Source organism: Antedon bifida, chromosome 4 (assembly GCF_963402885.1).
Source record: "Antedon bifida chromosome 4, ecAntBifi1.1, whole genome shotgun sequence".
NCBI lineage: Eukaryota > Metazoa > Echinodermata > Crinoidea > Comatulida > Antedonidae > Antedon > Antedon bifida.
Window position 1 is genome coordinate 14,460,798 of NC_136229.1, and position 27,532 is coordinate 14,488,329.

Below are 27,532 nucleotides of genomic sequence, written 5' to 3' on the forward strand. Positions count from 1 at the left end.
TGTAATAACATTTCCGTTACAATAAAGTCATTGGATTGTTTTAATTTTGTATTTGTTTCAAATTAATTACATTTTGTGTGAAGTGAATTTAAAATGTATTATCAACCAACCAACATGGTTCGAGTTCTTTGCTCAGTAGGTTAATAAGATCGGATTTTTACATCACATCAGCAAAGCACAATCATCTGCATAAAGCACAAGCTTACAATTTACACTGATAGGCATGTCATTAACGTAGTAAAGAAAAACAATGCTACCTTGTGGAACATAATAGACCAGAATTTGTGCTGCTTCCTGTAAAGATAGGATCTTATCCATTTGATAATCCTCCTGTTGTGGTAATCTGTGGAACATTTCTGAAAGGAAAAGCGTTAATATTATCAATACACCGAGGTTTGGGGTGTTATGGTATGTGTGATTTTTACTATTTTAAAGTGAATTTATATTATTATCTTATACCTATACCTTATAATCGTGAAATACACCTATCCTATATAAGTAGTCAAAAAACAGCTGAAAACACGCACGTTTCATTGTGAATTGCAAGCTGCGGATCGCACAATAAAAATAAACACATTTTGGTTCTCAATATAATTATTAGAAGGTAACTAAATTATTATGTTTATTAATTTCAATGGATATTGAGAATATTGAAAACTTTGCTATTAGAGGTCTTCCATTAAACTTAGGCCTATAAAACATTACCTTTATCATCGCTATCAATTTACCTCTCTGACCACTTTTGATTCAAATGTAAAGGCTCGATGATCTTCGGTATTCCATTGGGAAACGTCATTGAGGCTAATTTGTTGTATACAATAAATTTAGAGCAAACTTTTTGTTTCCTGTCTTTTGTGAGATTCACTCATCTTTATTTCATATTTTTGTATACTCATATTCATTTTGAATAAATACATTTCTTTGAAATCAATCAGTTAGTGTTTCTCTTATTTTGTTTTTGCATACACAGTATTATAATTTAGAGCGAACGGCAATAATGGTATTTAGAATAATCCCGCAGAGTTGTTAGAAATCTTTAGGAATAAGTGAACCGAAGGTGAATTGCTTTAGATAGCCCTTACATAATTATTTCCATTTAAACAAACGGAAACAGAAACACCTGTATGGTTAACAATACGCCAGATTTCTCATTAATAATTAATAGAGTAAACCTAATAAATCTACATTAATAATAATAAATGAAAAGGAGACTGAAATGATAATTATTCCACTTAGATGCTTTCTAATTTGATTACATTTAGTTGATCTTCAGTATTCGAATATGCAATTTTCTCAATTGCATTTTATAAGGAGTCATTTATTTGCTTATTTAAAGTGTTGGCCTGTCATGATGTGAAATAGTCACTAAGGCTACGAAAATAAGTGACAATTTAAATCATCCTTTGAACAAATACTATGTTAAAATGAGATTAAAACGACTTAACTTTCTGAGGTCATGCAATAGTCGAACAAAGAGATAATTTAATTAATTTGTACCGTATTCCATCAGACTATTTAATGATGTATAATCTGTGACTTAATTTTATTTATCTGTATACAATTATGATGTTTTTTATTATGTACAGTATTATTTCCTTTTTCATATTTTAAAGTAAAGTGTTTTATATTAATCTTTATTTTTATCTTTATTATTATATTATTCTTAGATATTTTAATATCTTTTAACCAAATGAATAAACTATTGTTATGTACTATACAATGAAATACACTCAAAATATTTTTCTATTGAGGACGAAAGAAAGTAATTTTATTTGATTTTGATTTAAATTTTACATTTTTGTCAACGAAGCAGACAAGAAGAAGATACAAGATTCAATTCAAGTACTATTTTGCAAACAATAAAGAATAAATATATGAAGCTTGATTGTCATTAATTGATACCGTATTTCAGATACAATCTATCTTGAAAGATGAGCTTCTTTTTTAGATTAACATGGCCACCTATAGCTATAAATCTTCCGTTCTGTTTACTCTGGCTCTACCTCTTAAAATGTTTGTAGACATTTGTAGGCCTATATGTCCATATATCTTCTCGCAGCACTCACTTGTAATTTGCAATTTCTAGTATAGATTTGATTTCCACGAGTGGTGAACTAATTTTATAACTACAGTAGGCCTATAGGCACCTAAATTAAATTACAAATGAAAGATTTTGTTTATATCAACCGAGACAGCTGGTTCTCAATCAATATTGATGGATGAGCTAAAATTTTCGTCTTGAAGGCTCTGTAGGGAAAAAACATTGATATCAAGAGATAGACTATCGTATTAAAAAGGAAAATCTTCAAAAATAAAAGATTTGTGTTGTTATCATTATTATTAGACATAAAACATCTACATAATCGTTAAGTCGAAATGAAACTAACAACAATATATGCCCACATCACATTCATCAATTGTTCAAGATTATTCAAAGGCTCTAATATCAAATGTAGAACTAACAGTGAGGACAATACCGTAAAACCTCGACAAGAAGCCCATCTCGAAACCTGTGGTTGTCAAAAATAATACAGTTTATTTATCCATTTTCTTTCTGGTGGTCGTGATGCACTATGAGTGAATTGTTCAAATGTTTGCGTCGAGAATTAATTGACAATAACAAGGTATTACTGAACATCTATTTTTAATTTCATCAAAATCGGACCACGGAAAGTTCACTTTCGTACGACCGTAGTTTTAAGTAGTTAATAATAAAATATGCAATTTGTATATTTGAATTTTCATATTGCTCTAAAAATGTCTGAAATTTTTAATTTAAAGTTAAAGTTAATTTTTTAGAATATAAAGATTTTATATAGCCGAAGGCTAGATAGCAAACTCCAATGTTATCACAGTTCAAAAGTAATTCTCCATGGAGAGGGAACCAACAAGATGGCGGCTGCAATAGACCAATCAGATACGCCCTACGCAGTACGCACTACTATACGCCTGTGTTGAGCCTATTTGCGTGAGAACAATATGCAACGCAGCGTGTTAAGCGTATAAACGTGAACGTATTCTATATCATCCTCGTATACAAAATTCCAAAAACTACCAATAAATTATTCATTCCATTGCGATTAACAATATATTTAATTTCTAAAAACTTCACTGTACTTTGACAAGAATATGTGTTGTAATTTATGTGGTCTTAATGTAAGTCTATGTAAATACGTGAACGTGATTGGTTGAAACTGCATCACATGACTACCGCTGCGAAGATCGTAAATCGTATATATCCTCGAGTACGATGAATTGACTAATTTTCGCGTAATTATCGTGTCCCTGTCATTAAAAATATAAAATCCAGCTAATTCTCGAGTACGATGATATTGACTGTGTAATTTTCGTGTGGCAACACTCGCGTTTGGTGATAAATAAACAATAAATTAATCAACTAAACTATTTAAACTATGCAGACATAGAGCCCTCATTTGTTATTAGCCCTCCCTAGATGTGATGAAAGACCGTTTGTGATTGGTTAATACTCACGGTAGTAACCTGGTACGCGTGGCATGCTGAACATCCGGTGATTCGGTTCCTCGAAGAAGACGAATTATTATTTATTCGGCCTAGGCCTACCTGACAATAATAATATTTTCATTAATGTAGGCTTATTGATGGAAATTCTTCTTTTAATTTAAACGACGTAGGCCTAAGTGAATATTTTATTGCCAAGGAATCATTAATTAGTAATTATCTGTATATTATTTTTCGCAACGCCTAACTAGGCAGGCTTATTACATAAAAAGGAGGCCTAGCGGCACCCGACCCAGCAGTAGATATTCAACTTTTTGTTGGCTATGTAATATAACAGATATCGCCTTTTATATCGGTAAAATATAAGATTTGACAACTCCTTGGGAATTATATTATGTCCCCAGCTAGCGCTTCGGAAAATATATATTCCCTCAACAAAATATCATTCCCTCGGGGATGTCAAATCTTATATTTAATCTCTAAGCAGGCAATATCTGTATAATATTAAATTATTATTTTTTATATTAAATAATGTTTTTGTGAACACATTTACGGCCTCCTGTTGGAATCACTTTTCAGTCTGGAGTACGCCCTCTAGCCTTCGGCTCACCACAACTCTCTGGTGGAATATTAAACTATGCATTTGATTATGTTTGTCTTTACTGTGTGCCATGGTCTGCGCAGTACAATAATTCTGTTTAAGTATTATGAATATTATATGAATCTATAATCCATAATTATCGATATTATTTTATCGTGCCGCGGCTTTAGCCAGCTACATCCCCAGACATAATCAGCGCGAAAGCTATATATCTAAGAGAGTTTCGGAATTGTGTAAACTCGACTAACTTATAGGTCTACCGGCTGGACCCAAAAGCTAAGTTAATTTTGACCATGTACACTAATGCAATTTGGGGTTGCTGTAATTGTTGGATACTGTATTTGTTCATACATATATTATCTAATATTTATTTATATTAAGGCTGTTATAATCTTTGTTTTCGGTCAACAATTTTATGTTAAAACGATCAAAGTAAGAAAAACTCAAATGATAACGATCTGCTGTTGATTAATACTCACTGTTCTCCTATTAAAGGCACTAATGGGCGTGCCATAGATACTCTTGTTTGGTTTAAGACTTTGTGCTAACTTCATCGTTTTTAACATAAAATTGGTTTTCATAATCAATCAAATCATATTTGCAACATTCTGAGTCTCGTTTGTTTCCGTTTGTTGTTTAGTATGACCGATTATATAAGGCACTAATTCAATAAAAAAAAAATTAAACACGAATTGTCCCTTAAATTATTAAGGGCGGAGGTGTGGCCATTTACGCCGGTGATGGTATTAATGTTGAACCTGTAACTGAACACGCTGATTGTTGTTTTGAGTGCCTTTGGATACGTGCCACGTTACCGTTTAGATGTCAACAAGGAAGCCATTTTTATTTTGGTGGTATAAACTTTCCGCTCTCTGCCTCTGCAGGTGATACCCTCGTCAGTCATATAATTGACATCATTGATAGGCTACGTACTGTGGATACATATACACCAATTATTGTGCTTGGTGATTTTAATCATTTGAACACTGCTGACCTAAAGACGCGTGTGGGACTGTCCCAAATTATTGATTTTCCTACAAGAAAAATGCAATGCTTGACAAGTTGTTTATGAACTATCCGGAACTATATAATTCCCCTAAACGACTAGCTCCATTGGGACGTAGTGATCACAACGACATTTTAAATAATCCTAAAAAGAGGTTCCAGGTAACAAATGTACTAATGTTAAATCACAGCTACTGCTTATCAATGGGACAACGTGTATGATATTAAAGATGTTGACTTAAAAAGTTTATATCGATTTTAAGTGGAACATACTTTGATAAGTTCCCAATTATAGCTAAACTAAACGAGTGAGGGCAGTTGACAAGCCATGGGTAACATCTAGAGTTAGGAATTTACTGATGCAAGGCAGAAAGCCTATGAAAAGCATGGCAAAACACAAGAATGGAAAAAGCTCCGCAATATGGTGCAAGTTGGAATTAGAAAGACCAAACAATCGTTTTATCGGACTTCTATAAAGAACTTAAAGATTAAGATCTAAGATCCGATTAAGCAGCTCTGTAACCTAAACAAACATGCTACTTTCAGTATTCTTGGTCTTACCATGGAGGTCAAAAATAAATAATAATAATATTTATTTTTTACCTCCATGTTTATACAGCCGAATATACTCAATACTAGGTTCTGATTCAAATATACGAAGTATCTCCTAAAAGCACATGTCTGCATTTAGGTTAACAATCTACTAATAAATACTCTTACACACCATTATCTCATAATCATTCTAAACTTGACGCAATGTTATCGGAACCACCGGTAGGTGGCGCTGTACACAACTAGAGTTTTAACGGAACACACTCAATTCTTTCGTAGTGAAAAATCAAGTAATGACCTAAAATGCCCCAGATATGTATGTTGTAGCCAACATTTGGGCATTGTATCACATGGAACGCCTTAGAATGGTTTCAAGAGGTTTGGAAACGCTGAAAAACATACGAAACAGTATATCTCTGAGCCAAAAAGTGAATTTTATGATTTTATTTAAAAGCCCTTAAAATGCTTACGTATAATATATGTTTTATTCATTCATATACAAAGTAAAACCCGAATAAATCGATTATCTGGATGGCTCAGTGGACTTGTATTGAAGCTATGGCCCAGGGAGTGCAGGTTCGATTCTTTTAAATATTTTTTTTTAGTTTGAGAGAGATTAAATTAGAGGGTTAGGTTTTTAATACTAAATTACTAAAATCATCGAATGTATGATTCGCTTCCTAATCATAGTACCATATCACGACGGAACACACGATGCCATTACAGAAAAGGCCCACGTGAGTGGAGCCTGTTTACTTAAGTGTAATAATTACAGCATAACATTTCTCTAACATTAACAAAGGTCAACTAAATGAGTAGAAACTATAACAAATTCAGAACTTACGCTCTGGCATCTGAAACAAACAATATTATCTTTGATTACATATAACTTTGTTCTCTTTCAACTATTTATCCTTTCGTCGACTCGCCTCAAACATACAACTGGGGCGCACTAACAATTTCGCTCACTCCCCCCACCAAAGCATTAAAAACATAACATATTTCAATATCAAATCTCTAAAACTGTACTTTTTATAAACAATAAAGTCTCAAACGGTAATATTATTAAACCTCCAATTCATAATCTGCTGGGACTAGTAATACTAATCTTTGAACGGACCCCATTTTCAGTGACTGTCTTTAGTTCCACCATGGAGAAATAATTTCTCCATGGTTTCACACTTCGGACATCAAGGAAAACTTTGGACACCCTAACACTCTTCCATCGTCCTCTTTTAACTCCTTCCTCTTGTATCAACGTCACCGACTTGTAGATTTCGAACTTCTGTATGTCACTTCTTACGGATGACCAAAGTAGGGAAATAATCTGTCATCACTTCCTCTAAAGGTTATCAGTTAAACCTTGGATAAACTTGAGGCGTTTCGCATGACCCGTGTGATCACACCAAGGACCACTGGGTACATCCGATGAAGCACGACCTCCCGTCTTTAGGGTTGGTAGGATGCCTACCTGTTGGTCTGCCTTCATTACGTTCGCAACTTCGAATAACATCTGTAGTTCTTCAAACGTCAATATCTGTTCGCCCACCACAACATGGTATAATGCTTTTTTACGCCTTTTATCAAGCTTTCTGTGACACCATTTTGCCACAGGGAATCTGGGGTGTCTAGGAAACTCAGATCTGAGATATCTGAGTTTTCTAGATCTAGAAAACTCAGATATCTGACTTTTCTAGATCTAGAAAACTCAGATATCAAGATCTGAGTTTTCTAGTTCCAAAATGGAACTAGAAAACCCAGATCATCAAATGGATCGTTCCATTATTAATAGAGGTAGCTTGTTTGAAATAGTACAGTATTATACGTTTTCTTACTAATAATAATAATTATTGTAACTTGTAGTAGCAGCCTACGACTTAAATCATAAATAAATACAGTATACACCTTTTAAAATGTAGGCTTAGTATTTAGGCCTAGCCTAGCTAAGCAAACTCAATTCAATGCTCAACGCGTGGGCCTGGCCCTACTAGGCTAAAAGTGGTCCCCAAATAATTCGTACATATTCCCAACTTGGCTAACTCGTACCCACACCTACCTCGTACATACCTAATTTTTAAGCTTACATTTTAACGGTAACGTGCACTGTATTTTCTTTATGATTTAAGCCGTAGGCCGCTTCTACATGTTACAATATTAGTAAGAACGAAAGAAACGTCGCCAGTTAAAGCGCAAGTGGGTTAAAAGTAAACTCAGTTTGGATAGAGAGATGTACTGTAAGCAGAAACGTATTGTTAACATCCTTTTTCTTTACATGTTTGATGTGGAACCACTTTTTAACATTTTAACTGTACTGTTGGTGTTGGATTGAGATAATTTCCCTTTTTAACATTTTATCTGTACTGCTGTTGTTGGGGTGAGATAAGTTCTCAAATTTTAACGAGAAGGGATTTAATTCTTATCTTGGAATGATACAAAAGCCACTGAGCAAGCCAAAATGACTCGTTATTCCAGACATGAGCTATTTTATATTGGATCAGCCTTCATTAAACGTCGTAATAAGGTGCAATACCTACCTAAGGGAACCCTCACTAAGCTGAATAATCTTGGCATCTATCGTAAAAGTAGAGGTAGAAGAGGTGGTGTAAATATACGCAGAAAAATTCCCACTTTTATCACTGTTACACGTGCTTCTGATTATATAGACAACAATCGAGGGCGTTTTCTAAGTAGTTTATTCCCTAATTCACTTCGTAAAGTCAACTATACAAAGTTACATCCATCACTCCCATCGATTTTTCTGACTAACCCGCGTTCTTTAATCTACCGTGTGGACGAACTAGAAACCCTTCTACTTCAAAATTGTATTGATTTAGCAGTTGTCACAGAGACTTGGCAAACACCGCAAATAACAGATGATGCACTGATGATTAACAACTTCAATATTTATACCTATCATAGAACGCATAGGAAGGGTGGTGGAGTGGCCGTATATGTTAATTCTGAATTTCTGTCGCGAAGAATACCTGAAATAGTAGTACCCGAAGAGCTAGAGTGTGTTTGGGTTTTTATAAGACCGAAGAGGCTTCCTAGAGCTGTATCCTCTATTATTGTTTGTGGAATATATATTCCACCTAATTCTTCTGACCAACAACTACTTTTGGATCATATTATTAAATCTCTTGACAGTCTTAAACTTAAACACCCAGATGCTGGCTTCATTATTATGGGGGACCTGAACAGAACTGACCTAGCCCCACTATGCCGTGCACATAACCTAAAACAAATTGTGAAGGAACCAACGCGAGGGGATGCAATACTAGATATTATAGCCACCAATCTGAAGCAGTATTATTGCGATCCCCGAATTGTGTCGCCGATGGGTGCTAGCGATCATAATTGTGTTCTGTTGTCAGCAACTACAAGGACGAATAGCAACAAAATCGAAAAGCGTGTAATCAGACCAATGAAAGCGAAAAGTGTTGAAGAATTTGGCCGTTCCTAGTCTGGGCTCCAGACGGAGTTTTGTAAAAATATAAATATTTTTGCACATATGGCGTTTCATACGTGTATTACTTGAGTTTGGATACTCCGTCTGGGGAAACACGCATAAGTCACGTGGTTTGACACCAAGAATTCTTGTAGTAGACCAAGCCATGTATACACTTCTATTTTTATGTACGATTTGGATTGTAATTGGTAAAGGCCAAGTCCACACAGCGTAAGTTGCTGTAGTATAAAGTTTAGTATAGCCTTAGTTTTACAGCCGTCTAATAAACGTCACGTGATATTCGATTTTTTCGATAGGTGGCGGTATAAATTACGCAATATTTTACTGCATAACGATTGGTGTGTACTGCATGACGATTGGTGTGTACTGCATGACGATTGGTGTGTACTGCATGACCATTGGTGTATACTGCATGACCATTGGTGTGTACTGCATGACCATTGGTGTGTACTGCATGAAGATTCGTGTGTACTGCATGACGATTGGTGTGTACTGCATGATATTTGGTGTGTACTGCATGACGATTGGTGTGTACTGCATGATGTTTGGTGTGTACTGCATGACGATTGGTGTGTACTGCATGACGATTGGTGTGTACTGCATGATAAATGTGAACTGAAGGCAGAGGAGGCGTTTATCTCAGCTTTGGTTGTGGCGTGCGATTTCATAAAAGAATAGCGACGTTTTGTGTGGATTGTCGATTGTTGAAATAATCAGCCTTTAGTTTTTAGTGTTTTTTAACAGAATTTATTACTAAAGAATTACGTGTTAAAATTATAGTTTCTATTAATAATTATAAGTCTCTAAAGCCCATGTCTATTCTAGTTAGTGTGTGACGTGTGTGTGTGTTAGGTATGACACAGTCTGAGTAAGTAAGCAAAATTAAACAATTACATTACACAAAAATAGGCCCTATGTACATTTTTTTATTCTCGTGGTTCTAATCTTTTCATCTCTTGTGTAATATAGATGTTTTGTAAAGTTTCCTTTGAGTACATGCATACTTTAATTAATGTACTGTTTAATAATAGAATAGAATTAAAAATTAACATTACACAAATGATATACATTCATTATTCTCGTGGGTCTAATCTTTCCAACTCATATGTTCATATACGCGCATTTTTAAAGTTCCTTTGAGCAATAAAATAGCAGAATTAAAAAATGACATTACACAAAAATTATACACATTCTTTATTATCATGGGTCTAAGCTTTCTTTGGGCTATATCCAATTACTACTTAGTTGAATGTGTCTTGCCTAGCTGTCGATTAGCCTCGGCACATTTTGCAATATCATGAGGTGCATTGCGTGATGTGTTTGGCATTTGAGAACGAATTTCTTTTTGGCATCAAAGCTGAACGCTGAAGGTGAACACACCTCACATGCAGTAACAGAAGCCATTCTTCTTTTGTTGAACGAACAGGCCGTGGAAGAGCGAGAGAGAGCTAGCTAAGGCCTAGAAGTAGTATGCAACGCGCGATGGTGGTGTGTGTGAAGAAGAGTGCACGAAGGCAATCAAGTGAATTGTGAACAACTAATGAATTATTCAAGTTTATTTTGTGACGTTTTATGAGGGATCCCAACTTATGTAAGAAAAAACAATCGTGGCCCGGCATTTTGTAACAAGATTTTATATATGTATGAAACGTCATTCGTGACAAAAACATATTATTTTATTATTATTAGGCCGAATCGCCATTAATAGTACTACACTAGGTCGAAACATTCAAAATATTTAAAAACAATCAAAAATGATCTACTCATGTGAAAACAAAATTGAATTTTGAATAATTTATAGCAATACTTTCCGATACGCAATGCAAATACCAAACATATTACAATTAAAACAATTAAGTATGAATTGAAAATATTTGTAAATTTCAAAGTTACATTTTCGATTGACCGGATAGGACGGAAATCTATAATTGCATAATATTTGCGAAAGTTGAATATGACTTAGAATCGGGCAGATGAAATGTCATGATTTAGCAGCAGTCTTTTTTCATTTTCAAAACTCCATTATACTTCAGACCACTGTCATCATCTGTTGAAAAGATAGAAAAGTGTTAAATAAGCACATTAGCATAAAACCTAATCATCATTATCACAAAAGTACACTCTTGCCAGTTTATTAGTTGATTTCGTATGACGTAGAACTGGTTATTTCGTTCTATTCAATGGTCAGCCAATTTTTAACATTTAAGATTGTGGTACTTAAACAATGCACTATAGTGTAATTATTTCAGTTTTCAAACACTGAAGCAAAGACAGGTAGCTCAAGTTTGACCAATCACAAGCGAAAGTTCAGATGAGGCGTCACATTACTCGCATTGGACGTACATGACAGTGATACCTTAGTGGGAGCTAAATAATGATATAAACTCACACAGCCAGTTGTTTTCACTAGTTCCAGCCGTCTTGAAGTCCGGTAAACTTTTTGTCAAAGAGTCCCAGGCGTCTTTACTGATAAACACCCACGTTGCACCATGATCTTTACTGCGCATGTAACTGCGCATGTCCATGTGAATTCCATAGATAATTCCTGTGAGCTGGTCAGATCCAATGACATTGTGTAGGTTCATTGGTAGAGCTATTGAAGAATATTTATATTTTTATACTTATTATAAATGATAATAGTATAATAGGGATAGATTTTTCATTTTGAAAAAAGAAAAATATTAATAAATTCAATGTTCCTTTTTTGGAAAATATGAGAAAGATATTATTGTGTGGCCGTTAGGCATTCAAAGCAGGATGTATTGACAAAAGACATCTAGGCCTAGGCCTAACAATTCATTGATGTCTGCAAATCCAAAGATCTCCAGGAGAAAGTGTCAGTGTTAGGCATATTACTTATTGATTTATCAAGTTAAAGATTCCTCTTGCTGTCCATATCAATGTGTATGATGGCCCGTGCTAGTTAGGCTCTAAGTATGGAAGGTTTTAATATATCAGCCAGCCTCAGGTCAGTGCTATTCTTTGAGGTAAATTACGAAAACAATCCTCATTTTTTTACCTTTCCAGCGTCCATCTGGTGGATTATCTTGTACATAGCAGGACGGAACAACCTTGTCTGATAGACGTCTAACTGAAGGGTTACAAGCAAAAATGACGTCGTTATCCGGATTGTCCAACTTCTTAGTTATGACAAAACCCCGGTCATAATAATCTGTTGAAATAATTTTTAAAAATCGATAGATTGTATTGTGTGAAAAATAATTATCTTAAGTGTTGATTCTTCGACAAGTTCCTAAAAGTAACACGGATAAAACCATGTTAAATAGGAACGAGTCGTGCTCGGGGATATTCGTTTAGACTAATTTAGATATGTTTTAACATTACTGAGACATGTATTGTAGATTGAGAAGTATTATATATATTTAAGCTCTTAGAGTTTTTCTAATGATGCGACGGAACTTCTTGTGCAATATTAGCTATACTATAGATACTTTTTTTCCAAACTTACCTGGAACTGGGCATTTACTAGGATCACTGACACACACAGTATGTTTTCCGTTTTCACACTTATGAGCACCAGCCACGCAACCATCGCACTGGCTAGATCCCCCATCATAATGGCAGACGCCTGTCTGAGATTCGGTCCATTTGCTGTACCTCATCACAGCTTCTTTTGCATACCTTAGTACTGAAGTTTCTGAAGAAAAAAAACGTACTAAATGGACAACCTTACTTATTTTGCTGAAACCCTCTTTCTAATAGAAAATTTCTGCGTTTCTTTATTACAAAATTGCAGAGGTCATTTAGTGGTTTCCATGGAGCGGAATCAGTTAAACCCCGTTTCCACATGAACTTAACTCGGTTAATTATCGGTTAAGATGATCGGTTAAGGTTTATCGGTTAATGTTTGGCTGCAGAAAAACGGTCTTGTGCAGTACGTAATAATCATGGATTTAGCGTACCGCATTCAAAATCTAACATATGATACTCGCATATAGCTGGTAGGATAGCGGTGCAGTCCATTATGTCCCAGTCACCAAGATCAGTACTGACATCCCTTGTATCGTAGACATCTACAAAAGCCGCTGCTCCGCAGTCTTCAATCACACTTGTTCCGGGTCTGTTTGGTAGCCATTTTGTAAAAGACGCTGATGACCCGTTTGTCCACTTGAAAGTATCAGTACCCTAGAACATATACATTGTTATAATTGAAGTCATAAGGAGTATAATAAACGGCATGTCATGTGATTAATCATAGACTTGCCCTGTCAAAGTTACGTTCCCTTTCTCGTGTAGTTTAGCATGGCCAGTTCATTTTTATTTATTTTTATTTATTTTATTCAATTTTCAGGCACAAAAATACATAACAACAAGACAGCGGTGCAGCACTCTGAGGATTGCCATGAGTGCAAAGCACTATCGAGATGGCTCTCCATATACTGCACTTGAACATATAAGTAAACCATAAAAAAAACAAAGATATAAAAATTTTAAAACTGCGAGGCATCAAGTTGAACAATCATTAAAATTGAATCTAAAAAATATATATATATAAATATTATGTACAGATAAAAATGATTACGGCGATTACGAGTGAAACGGGGTCAGATAGCCATACTCACCCCAACGTCTTTCAGCCCAATCCAGTATTTGTATGGCGAGAGTGCTGGAACGAGGTCGCGAAGAAATTGCTGTTCACACGTATCTTCAATCATGACTAATTGGGCATTGTCTGCTTCACAGGCCGCCTTTGCTGCATCCCAAGTTTCTAGCGTGTCGTTGAAAACTTTGTAACACGTTTCTTTGTAAGGTGTGTAACCAGACCGACATAAATCTAGAAGTACAGTATAAGAGTTATAGAGTAATTATAATCAGCCGATTCATGTTTCTAAGAATCATAGACACACTCTTTACAACTTCTCTATGTTACAGGACAAATTGTTGATACTTTACCGATATCACAATCATAATAAACATAATTCAGATTTGATAAGAATGGCTTAATGTTGTGAAAGAAACATTGTCAATTTTTTAGGTGCCTTATGTTTAAAAACAGCAGTTACAATACGGCACATGCAATCTTCACAACCTGGTGAGATGCGCCTAATATTCATTTAAACATGGTTAGAATATATGCAGACAATGTATAACTCTTTCAGATTAAACTGACACATGACTATCGTACACTTACCACCACCACCACCAACATCTGGTCTGTCCGAATACATAAATTGAAAAGATTTTGTGCAAGAAAGAACTTTAGCGCTATTAACAGTCGAGAACCACAGCAAATCAGCCACGCCAACAAAGCGACGAGTGCCCGGAGCAGTTTTTCTGTTTTTGTCGATTCCTAGGCGTACACGGAAAGTTGGTTTTGCGGCAATCTGAATGGTTCCAAGCTGTGAAATACATGAGAAATGGTACTACGCTTGTCTGATTTCACTTAGAAAACCCCTGTCGACTTACGTCATAAGTCATTAAAACAGAGAAAGTTAAACACACCACCCAGTGAAATAAAGGCTGTAATAATTGTAAACCTTTAATAACAAATCTAAAGACTGAAAAAATCGCACCCAGCCAAGATGGAATTTGTTATCCTGATGGAGACATACGTTACACTTCATTAATAGGTATATTAATGTATTCTGAACTTGTTACTGAAGGTACTACACTGGCCATCCACCCGTTTCCTAATCTTTCAAAATGTATCAGCGCTGTAGGTAAACACCTAACATACTTAAAAGTACTCTTTCAAACATTATTGAATAAGGTTGATTGTAGAATAACTTACATTAAATCGAACAGGAGATGGTCCAGGCATGCTTGGGTTTACCGCTGGTGACTGCAACAGCTCTGTGTATTCTGATTCAAGTTTAATATATTGCACATTTTTCGACTTCAATATTGTGAAAGTTACATCTACTGCTTTTCCCGTTGAATCGTCATCGTGCCAAATACTAATCAGTATTATTACATCATCACTGAAAATAACAACCAACAAATACTATTATCGAAATCAAATTAGAGTGGTACCACAATCACTATATCCCAATACTTTATAGGATGTCAAGAGTGATTATGTGAACATCTCTGCCGTACTTTGAGAAAAAGGCTTATCTACAAAGAGCTACTTTTGAGTAATTGACTAAAACGTGTTTTTGTTTTTCATTACAAAAGTTCATGTAATATTTTATTTTCAAATGAATATATTTCAAAGTACATTATTGAAAAATATCTGACATAATATTCAATTATTACTTTTTTATTTGGGGGTCAAATTGCAGATAAAGCCTTTTCCAAATTATTTGTAATTAATAATTGCGAGAAATACTTCGAAAACAGGGCACTTTTGCAGTTTTTTTGTTTGATTTTTTATCAAAATTTACCAAAACATTTAGTAACTTTAGTTGAAATAAATTATAAATGCAATTTAGATTAGGTAATTTGTAAATAGGCTTTTCTCTTGAAAGTATTAATCTGCCTCATTATATATCCTTCATACCGTTATCTGATTTTGTCAAAACTTCAAATGTCAAATGCCGCAACCCAAATGTCAAACGCTTATGTATAAAATTGGTTACATTTAAAAATCGTCAAACATGAACAATGATTGCAAACGATCAAATACGACGAATGCAATTGTTTGCCAATTTCTGATAGTGTTCGCTAGTGTCAACTTGAACCATTCTAATTTATCCTTTTTCATTCATACAATTCTAGAATAATAAGAACTATTACTCTTACATTGCTTGTATCCGATACCAAACTTACCCTTTATAAAAGGAATTAGTTTCGTATGTTATCTTGAACGACATCTTAGGCTTCGGGACTTCATTAATCAGCGTATAAACTGGTACTTCTCCAACCCAGATGTGAGCTCCGTCGCCAATCTGCATTCCAAGTCCTAACCAGTGCTCAGATCCATTGACCACCGCGTCTGTATCGTCTAGGACAATTTCAACCTCTAACGCCAATATGTTATTGGAAGCATCTGGGTCGTTCACTTCAATAAATCCGTCAAACTGTGTCACTGACCAGTCTTTAAGGATGCCGAAATCATCATCGTTAGCAATGTACTGCGTCTGAGGAGCGTAGTAGCAGAACTCTGTCGAATACGTACAGGATAAGGAGTCACTGACATACGAAACGGACACTTTGTTGATACTCCACTGCTCGCTTGTCTTGTTAGTCGTGAAGTTGTATGGTAGTGTGACTTCAATTGTAGGATCAGCGGTACCTTTTGGAAACTCAACAATAAGGTTCATATGCACCTTTTGACCAACGTTAACATAAACATTACCATCTGCAGTAATGTTCATAACGAAATGCGGTAATTTACTAAAAACTGCGTTTGAGACTCCTTCTGCGGTGACTAAGCCATTGAATATGTCAGTTAATTCAGCAGTTATAGTTACACGTAAAATAACTCCAGGTTTTACATCGGCTACAAAGAAATTGATATAACGACAATAAACATAGATTATTTTTGTATATCTAAAATAATGCAAATTAGGAAGACATTAAAACTATAATGTTCACTTCAAAGATGTATTGGTGTTATATTTCTTGTCAAATACATGCCATAAACTACGAAAGCATAGTGTTTGTTAGCACTTGCTGACGTAATTATGATTTTGTACAACAAAGCAATGTATACGGTTAGGAACTGTTATAATGTGATATGGTTGGTTGGGGTCTGCACATTAATTCATAAAAAAAAATACTTTTACAAAAGAATATCAATTTGATAATAAATATGATCTGATACGCTAACGACATTAGTTTTATATGAACAAGGATGTGGTAAAACTCATTTGGGTTCAACAGCGTACAGTGTAAATTATATTGGCTAAAAAAAACAAACAAAAGAATCGGTTAAAATACCATTAACAGTGGAATTGATGGTCTCTTCAAATTGAATGTCAGATGAAAATAAACTGTTATTACTAAAAGACAAAGTAATCTCTGATGCGGAGACAAGGGTGACCGTGCTCTGAAAAATACAATGAATCCGTAACAACATCTCTTAGCAAATCTGACTTATAAAAACAAAACACAGCAGATCTGTCAAATGAAGAAGAACCCCAGAAATAGGTAAATATCTTAAGCGGTAATTTGAATAGAATCTCTGAGATTAAAGTCGGCAAAGTCGGATCTTCTACTTCATTTTTATCCGCACGCCCAACCAACATTTATATTATAGAGAAAAGACCTAAGATCTATTGTTTGACATATCATTACAGTTGTTGTGAAAGGGGTCTCACGCTTGAATACTCTGTCCAGTTTGCTCATTTGCATGTAAATCAGCTGGTTGAAATGCATGGATGACCTAACCTAACCTAATAGGCTAGTTAGGTGACTTGATGTGTGGAAACATGCTTGATGCATAGGAGTACCCTGTACTATAAACAGTATTAATTTACTCTAGAGGAGTACTGGTACTGGACATTGGGTCTCTGTAGTGGTTTTAGTACTGCGGGACTGAATATGGTGAGTGTATTTGCTTGCTTTAGTAGCCTAAAATCACAGCACAGTTATATTTAGTTATTTCACTGCTAAAATCACACGTCACACTATTTATTAAGACCACAACATTACCCCGTTAACCAATATTTTGAAAAAATACAAATCAAAATTATACCGTCATGGTTGAGTCGGTATTTCCGTTTCCTGTTAAAGTCCATATAAAAGGATCTGCAGACAGGTCGAACTGAAAAAGATGTTACTATAATAAATAACTCCCGATTATCGGTGCTGTATCTAGATTTGCCGACAAGTATCATAGAAATAGTGGCTAATACAACAGCACATGTGTTTCACATGTTTCTCCTGGTATCATAGCATAACCAAATATTCCTGATACTTGGAAACTATATCTCGAAGATACAGCACTGAGAATCGAGTAATAATTACACCCAATCGGTATTTAGTACTATATACATTATGTTCCGCGTGTGTTATTTCTTTGATAAACTAACGTATACGTATATTTATCCATGTCTACATACGTATAACGAATATGTTTGAATTCGTAGCTTGTTTCATTTGGCCAAATTCATTTTACGTCCGTCAGTAGGACAGACATGTGATCCATTGTTCGCAGTAGGCTTACGTTTGATTTTAGTTCTTTGTCGTTTTATTTAAACTTTTTTTTAAGAACTCAGAACTTCAGTGATGAAATATGATATAGAAATATATTTTGAACAATTGTAATTGTTAATTTTAATTTAAAAATCTCAAAGGTATAGTTAACGTGTAAAATGCAATCCATACAAAACGCATAGAAAATCCGGATCACGCGCGGAAATACCGTCTCGCTACTACACGTACACATGTGACGTATACGCGATTTTCACCCATTATGCGACTACGGAGTTTTCCCATTCTACTTTTTCTATAATAAACTCATAATACCCTTCATATGCATTCTCAACTGAGAATCATCGACGCACATGTCAACGACTGTGCAAATTTTGAAAGACTAATAATCGTTATTTCCGATGCTGTATGCAACTATTGCATGAATACAGTACCACCAAAAAAAAACAACGAAGTGGAAAACATTACGGCCAAAAGATTATATATAGACATTTGATATATAAATTAGTGGCATGGTCAGAAACACTGTATATACAATATATGTGTTCCTTTTTAGTTAATTACCTCCATATTCTCAGCTGTAAGGGTGACTTTCAAGCCTGTTCCTGACCCAGTAGTGTTTACCAAGAAGTCTGTCTTTACTTCATCTCCAATTCCGTAGTAGGTTGTCGAATCTTCTACGGTTGCACCCGCATCCATGATGATGATGGGAGCTGAAAGTATAAGTTGCTGATATCAATAAACAATTAGATAATAACAATAAAATTAAGAACAATTATTATACAAATAATTAATGTTTATTCGTTGAAAAACTGACTGCATTATTTAACGAGGCATAATTGACCAATAAAATTGCAAGAATACAATCAGGTGTATTATAAATTTATCTATACGATGGTCTGCTATCACATTATTTAATTATTTATCAATTACATTTATATCGTTTTTTAATAGTTAAATGCCTCATCTAAAGGATATTGATTAATTTTGTTTGCATAATTATTTCGTTGTGTCCAACCTAATAGTTTGTTGGCAATAATGTGTAAATACAGTTGTTTGAATCTGAATCATATTGTTTTAAACAATTATTTATTATTAATTTAAAGCTTGGTTCCCATTATAAAAATACATCCTCTCGTTGTCTTTCATTTTTTGGCACAATCCATTACTACAGAATGGGGAAGATCCGGTAAATTTATTCACAATCGTCTCTATTTTGGGTTTATTATTGAAGCAAAACGAAACAATCTGCGCGCAATGCATGTCGGTATTCAAAGCTAGCCGCTTAAATTGTTATAATCGACTTCTTTTTTCAGATTTTTACCCGTTTAAAGACAACAAAAATAATGACAATAATAGGCCCATTTATGGTTCATTAAAAAAAATTAAACCATACACAATATGTGGGGAATGCGTTTTTTATCAAAATGTACTCGATGGAACTCTTGTTCGCCCAAAAATTAAGCAACTTTCGCCCATTAGGCCTACTATAATCAGGTAAACATATCTTATTTCTATCAGGTCAAAGTTTAATATGTTACTCTCCAATCCTTCACTATGCTTATGAATCACAACACGACAATATTTCGTCGATTTAAAATTATTTCGGGAACTGAGTGAACATCGCGTCCAATTTCGTCTTACCTTGTTTTGTTCTAAAGAGTGTTTTTACTAGCACATTTGACTTAATTGTGGATGTAGGTACTTTAAAAAAGGTAAATTAAAAATGAGCTTGTTGAGCACAAATATAGTTTACTATTATACTAGGCCTATACTGAAATAGAAATATAAAAGCAACGCTAATGGAACGTGTGCCATTTGCATCTTTAACCACAATCTCAGTTAGCAATTTCATTTGAATATTAAAATAGAATATTTACTTTTCAAAATATATAATCCTCTTGGTTTATTAAGTCGACTATCGCTACTTTGTTGTGATGATACTCCAGTTGTTCTATCCACTCGATATATACCACCCGATATGTCTGTCCAGTAAAGATAGTTTCCATAAATATCTATCCCCCTTGGGCGATTCTGCCCAGTTATAATCGTTCTTCTGTTAGTTCCGTTAAGGTTAGCTTCCTCAATTAACCTACTGCTGTAATCACTCCAATACATCTTTCCATCTTGAGAATAATGAAAAACAAAAACGAGAGTATACGATTGAATACTGTACTTGAATATGGGTATTAAGTTTTAACAAAACGAGATTTTCAAGTACGTGACTTTTTAGTAGGCGCACAAAAATGGGTTAGCATGCATTTAGTTCAATTAAAAAAAAGTTCACAAGAAAATGAATCACAATATACAATGTAAACAAAATGTTATAACTCATTGAGAAAAAGGAAAGTGTACGCAACTGTAAGCATAGCTTTGATTATGGGGTCTGAGTAACATACTTTGTGCCTAACGAGTAAAAAGATCATTCTGCACATGCTCATGTGTTTCTGAACGTGCGCAAAATGTTCTTTTTACTCGTAAGACGCTTGGCGCGTCGTGTGAACGCAAAGTCGCTAATGTCAGGAAGTAAAGTAAGACGCCGACTCTACTACATTTTATTTATTTATATTTTTTTTATTTAACAACATAGGCCTATTTATACAGGATTATACACAATCAAGTAGAAATAGCAACAACAAATATAAACTGGAAGTTAAATGTTATGAAAAGAAATGAGATCTGTATCTAGCTTTAAAGGACATAATCGTGAGTGAATGTTTTATATCTGCTGGTAAGTCATTCCATATTTTTCAGACTGCAACTTTAAAAGACGAATCCATTTTGCTACGGGTATAATGAGGTATAACAATATTTAAGTTTTCTACTCCACGCCGCGTTAAATGGGTGTGTACATTCCCAATTAGTTTAATTTCATTTGTCAATCGGGTTTACGCAAGTTAAGGCCGTGGATACATTTATACATTAGACTAGTTAGATAAAAATCTCTTCTCTCTTCAAATGTTTTCCAGTAAAGATCCTGAATTATGTTTATGTATGTTTAGGTTATGTCACCCCTCACGTCAACAAAATCAAAATTTTGGGTAACAATGCGAGCCGCTCTACTATGAAGACGCTTCAAGATATTCTTGTTTTGCTCAGAGGTATTTCCCCAAACAGTTATCGCATAGTCACTACAAGGTTGTATGGTACTCAAAAACAACGTTTCTAATAATGATTTATTTAGACATCCCGCCATTTTACTCAACATTGTAATTTTATACCCAATATATTTACTGATAGACTGGGTATTCTGTTTCCACGTTAACATTTCATCTATAATAACTCCCAGGTATCTTATATTATCAACTTGTTCAATTTTGGTGGGCCCAATTTCAATATCCAGTTGTTATTAGCTACTGAACGACTGTTTCTGAGTAACATGACCGTAGTTTTGTCTGTATTGATTGAGAGGTGGTTTCTATTATACCATTCACTAACATTATTCATGATTATTTGTAGAGAATCGTTTCCAGACTTAGTTGAATTACCAGTAGTATACAACAACATCATCAGCAAAAATGCTGTAAGTTCCTTTTATAACAGACTGCGAAATATCATTAATAAATAGAAGAAAAGGGATTGGCCCTAAGACACTTCCTTGCGGAACACCAATGTTAATATCTCTCAGTTTAGATTTTCTATTGTTGCAGTATACAAACTGTTTTCTGTTTTTCAGATAATTTACAAACCAATTTAAAACATTTTCACTGAAACCGTATTTATCAAGTTTATATACAAGAATTGAGTGATCGATCGTATCAAAACATTTAGATATATCCAAGAAACAAGCACCGATCAGTTCAGAATCATTAAAACTTTCCAACCAATCATCAACCACTCTGTGTAAGCACGTTACAGTGGAATGGATTTTTAAAAACGCAAATTGGTCCACATTAATTAAATCATAAGACTCAAGAAAGGTAATTATTTGTTCCTGAACAACTCTCTCAATAATTTTTGCAATATGACCGACAACAGATTTTGGTCTGTAGTTGTTCATACTCTCTTTACTACCCTTTCCCTTATAGATTGGGGTCGTCCTTGCAACTTTCCAGTCACCAGGGATACGCCCAGACATAAGGGAAAGGTTTACAATGTGACATAATGGAAATGAGATATATGGCGCCGTCAACCTCAAAAGCTTACTATCAAACTCTAATACATCGAGGTTTTTTTTAGGTAATTTGTACAATCTCGTTTTGATAGTACTTGCATCATCAATATTTGTAAAATTAAAAGAATATATACATGGTGGATTATTCCCTCTAGATACACTTGGCCTGTGAATTTGCCATTTCAACTCCGATGTTGGTAAAACACTCATTAAAGTTATTGCAATCAATATTAGTGCTTGTATTGCATTTCTTTTTCCCAGTTACTTTATTTAACTCGTTCCACATTTTTTAGGGATTATTTTTATATTTTATATTAACAGTGGTAAAGTAATTGTACTTGGCCTTTTTTTATTTTAGTGTTTACCAAGTTTCTGAGTCTTCTATATTCAGATTTTAATTCTGGATTTACATTTACCTTACTTTTAATATAATCTCTTTTGTACATTAACTTAATTATTTCAGGTGTCATCCAGGGAGAACATCATTTTTTACTCTGGTATTTGTTAAAGGCGCATGTTTATTACTTATATTTAAAAAAGAGTTGCGGAACATAACCCAAGCACTTTCTACATCATTTAAATTGTGAATATTGTATAGGTTGTGACAACATTAAATTCTTTATAATCTCTATAATCGTTTTGTGTTTTTTTTCTTTTTCTGTAAATTTAATACAACTATATATCATAAATCATTAAACTACATACAGTACATTCAATGCCAAAGTAATAACTCCACGTACATTTGACATGATTTTGTAGTACCAGGCACGAGAATTACAATGCTGAGCCACGGACGCGCAAACATTGACTACATATGGAACGTGCACAAGATTAGCTTCTTAAACTTCGTCAGTATATGCATCATACTACATATTTCCTTGCATGAAAATAGTATTTCAACACAGTAAGGAAAAGAGTATGAATTCAATTTAAAACTTATATATAGTTTTTTTGTTATATACTTTTTAATTATGTTAAAATGTTAAAAGGATTATATATAGCTTCACGTGTAAAGAATATATTTTGTAATATCCATAGCACCTATCAACCACCGCCATGCCTAATCGGTATACGATTTTATAACGTACATGTATTCATGGTCATAGAGTAACTTACCGGGAACTGCTAAAACAAGTCCTTTTGCCTCTGGTACGCTTGTTACTAATACGGTCCTTGTACTCAAGTCATTTAACTTCGCTCGCTCTATCCTATCGTTTCCTGCATCAGTCCAGTACAGGTATCTAAGTATAAGATAATATATGTTACTACATTAACATTCTGTTACAAGTAGTTCACATCCCTTCTACGGAAAAAAAATATATTGAAACTTACGAAATTAGTTATTAATGATTTACGAATATGTGAAATAAATGTTTTATTACTTCCTTTATTGAGTGGTATTAATGCATTATTGTTATTGTTATTCACGTTTTTCAAAAGGAAGAATCAAAAGAATTGAACTGTGAAGTTCATAGTTGATCTCCCTCCAACGTGATAAGAGGTTTATTGTGTATAGAAGATGATATTACACGTTAGATATATCAAACGTAACTAATAAGAATCCAGATTTATTACTTTATTACGGCCAGTCTTTTACTAATTTAGATTATGATACAGTACAAGTGGTTCAATACAGTGTTATATCAGTGTATCATATGTGACACCTGTATAAGCCTAACCTAACTTTAACCATAATGTAGTAGAGGCGCCATGTGAAACATGCGGCAATGTATTAGAATTGGCCTATGCTGGACAGATTGTACGATACGGTGCAGAGAATCGGGTGTGAATGAAAAGTATAGACACTTACAAACTGCTTAAGTTGAGATGTTATTATTGAAATTCAATTCATTGAATGTTTTAAACGTAAAGGCAATCATTCCTTTTTTTAAATTCCTATTATTAAATTTGAACGAATTTAAATGTATGGTTTAAATGCATTTATAATATACAGTTATCCAAGATGTGGTCACACAGTTCATCTCCTTTGGATGAGTGAAAACAATAGATAGATGTACGTTAAGAGAGAGTGACATACCCGTTAGCTGTATCTATCTCAATTGCAAATGGAATGTCTAATACTGTGTCAAACAGAATTGTTCTGTTTGTTCCATCCAGATTGATTACTTCAATTAGTTGTTTGCCAAAATCTGTCCAATAAAGTTTTTTTCCAGCTCCATCAACGGCTAAACCACGCACATCTTAAATAATGATGACAATTAAACAATTACTGCAATCTCAACCATCTAATTTACTTGATATGCTATAGACTATAACTGTTTTAACACATTTCAAATGATGCTCAACCCTCTACTAGGGTTATGTATTATATTTTACGTAACTTTAGCACGAGGACGAAAACGTTTGCTTTAACGGATGACGTCAACATTCTACTAATTTGCATAACAGTGTACGGTAGTATATATTTAGACCCACTGCAATTCGCGTACAGAAGTTCACGAAATACTGAAATGCTATATTGCTTAAACTCAAAAAGATATACTCTCATCTTGAAGGCGTAGCTAAATTCGGTCAATCTGTGAGAATCATGTATTATGACTTTAACTCCGCCTTCAACACTATCCAACCTCACCTTCTAATTAATAAATTGTTTAATATGGAACTCCCGCGCTCACTAATATTCTTTATATATAATTTTCTTGTAAATCGTAGTCAATATGTTAAGTACAGGAGCCATCTCGGATTTAATTTGTACAAACACAGGCGCACCCCAGGGTACGGTGTTGGCTCCATTTCTATTTTCAGTCTATACCACTGACTTTAGATCTAATGACCAAACCTCCTGTCCTGCTATTAAATTCGCTGACGACACTGCTCTCATTGGGTTAATCAGGGGGGATGATGATTCTCAGTATCTTTCAGAAATTAAACGATTTGTAGAATATTGTGATTTAAATTATTTGGAATTGAACGTCTCAAAAACCAAAGAGGTGGTGATAGATTTCCGGACTAAAAAGAGGGTCAAGGCTAAAGACGTGCTAATAAATAATGCTAAAGTAGAGAGGGTATCTAGTTTTAAGTATCTGGGATGGTTTTTGATGAATATCTGTCCTGGGGGGAACACATAGATCACATTATAGAGAAACTAAATTCACGCATGTACTGCCTACGTAAACTACGCTCATTTAATGTCGATAGCCACATCCTTCGTTTTGTTTGTCAGTGATTAGTTCTGTTTGGGGATATTGTCTGTTGGGTTGGGGTGGGAATGTTGGTAGGAGAGATAAGGATAGAATAGACAGGTTGGTGAGGAGGGCAGGGAGGATGGTTGGATGTGAATTACCTGTGGTGGACTCGGTCTATCATGAACGGTTGCGCAATATGTTTAGAGTGATATGGAATGATGTTAGTCATCCCCTTAACTCGGACATTGCCGACTGCCTTGAACGTAGTGGTAGACTGAGGCCGCCACGGGAATCCACTGAACGCCATCGTCTCTCCTTCCTCCCTAGGGGCATACGAGACTATAATGAAGATATCAAAGATAGGGGAATTTTTAGACGATACACTATTTTTGTTGTTATTATTATTATCACACTTATGTATTAGGCCTATCATTTCTCTTTTCTTTACGGCATTGTTATAAGACGGCAACACAATTTCCCAAGTTGAGATGAATAAAGTTTCCTTGTATCCTTGTATTCTTGTAAAAAAGATTCAATTTCTTTTATTATTGTAGTTCAACATCGTCAAGACCGGCACTACTTTAGATTATAATTTTCAAGAATCTCTTTTGAAGATTTAGGTACAAACAAGTTTTAGTGGGATTCCTTAGATATTAGTGAGTGACATTGCAAGAGATAGCTTGGGTTTTACAAGAACATTGATCCTATTGCAGTAAAGTAGTAATTAGATTTCGTGGCAATTTATTTATAAAATAATTAGATAATGTCTTTATTTTTACAGAGCATGATATATTGATTGTATTCCATTTTGTTTTTAACAGTTACTTTTACTGTTTGGTTGAATTTTTTGTAAAATTCTGTTTATGATATTCATAATAATCTTGTACATTTATTTCTGTAGGTTTTATTATTAATTATGTTCGGTGTTTTGATTCCTAGTGTTTATTGATTCTATTATACCCTTTATTATCCCAGGTTGTTTAGTTCTTCTATGCAGAGGAAACGACAAAAGAAAGATTTTTGTTTGCGAAAGCGGGATATAAAAGATTGGCCTATACAAATTACAAATTATAAATATGCTGTAAAATGGTTTAACTTCTACTACTCTTTTGGACTAGGCGCTATCTTTCCTAACCTCACATCTGTCATCAACGCTTACTGAAATCTTTCGATTCAGGAATCCTAAATCCGACCTCTTTATCTACAATTTCTGAAAAAATCAGAGGAATTGATAAATGGTGCTTATACTTATAACATCACCTATGCAAAAAGATGTAAAACGTAAATTCTTAACGACATTATTAAACAACAACGTTGTTTAGTTCAACAACGCTTGATTCAACCTTGAAATAACTCAGAAGAGCTGGTCTATTTAGGCGATGTAAATCTAACGAAATTATAAACTTGCTACCAAATAATTAGGCCTATTCTTAAAAAAAAAATAAAAATTAACAAAAAAATGCTTTTCCTTTGCATACAATTTGATTTTAAAGTTAGCGAAACAAATGCTACAAAATATCATGATGCTTATTTGTCCTAATAAAACATGTAAAAATGAATAGAATATTACCAGCAGTTGATCCCAAAGACACAAACACTTCATGTTGGTTAGTGACAAGTGAAAACCGTTCAATTGTGTACTTGCTGCCATCAGACCAATACAGTGTTAATCTGCTAATGTCATAATCGACAGTGTAGGGTTCAGTTAATCCGACATTCTGAATAACTGATGCTAAAATCAAATTTGCATTGTCACTGGAAATGTTTGTCATATATATTCCAGGAGGATCCTTGTTGACAACAAACATAACATCACCTGTATTATTAAAATATTTAAAAAAAACGTTTACTTGAATATAAAACCTAAATAAACAATAAGTATAACAAAATTATACATTAACACACTAATTATTATTATTCTATTAAACATTAATTAATGGGATAACATTTTTTGCTGATTCATAAATAAATGCATGAGCAAATCAAATATAATACCTATGCACAAAAACAAAAGCGATTTTGTTCCAGAGGACAAAGGCTGATTTAAGAGGCGACTTACAGGTACCTTAAGTAACATTGGGATGTTTCCGTCGTTCTTGTAGTTA

General features: G+C 34.2%; 1 protein-coding gene across 1 annotated transcript; it reads right to left on the reverse strand.

The window, feature by feature from the left end:
- Positions 1 to 11,085: 11,085 nt before the first annotated feature.
- LOC144841073 (uncharacterized) lies at positions 11,086 to 27,199 on the reverse strand. Its single transcript, XM_078697250.1, has 17 exons — positions 26,998 to 27,199; positions 26,587 to 26,637; positions 25,586 to 25,766; positions 24,718 to 24,818; positions 24,320 to 24,482; positions 23,398 to 23,522; positions 18,732 to 18,880; positions 16,953 to 17,061; positions 15,840 to 16,512; positions 14,860 to 15,049; positions 14,260 to 14,467; positions 13,691 to 13,902; positions 13,031 to 13,253; positions 12,577 to 12,765; positions 12,127 to 12,279; positions 11,497 to 11,700; positions 11,086 to 11,154 (listed from the first exon to the last, which is right to left on the reverse strand). Exons 1-17 carry the CDS (start codon positions 27,197 to 27,199, stop codon positions 11,096 to 11,098), a joined length of 3,192 nt encoding a protein of 1,063 aa, XP_078553376.1. The 3' UTR covers positions 11,086 to 11,095.
- Positions 27,200 to 27,532: the final 333 nt, after the last annotated feature.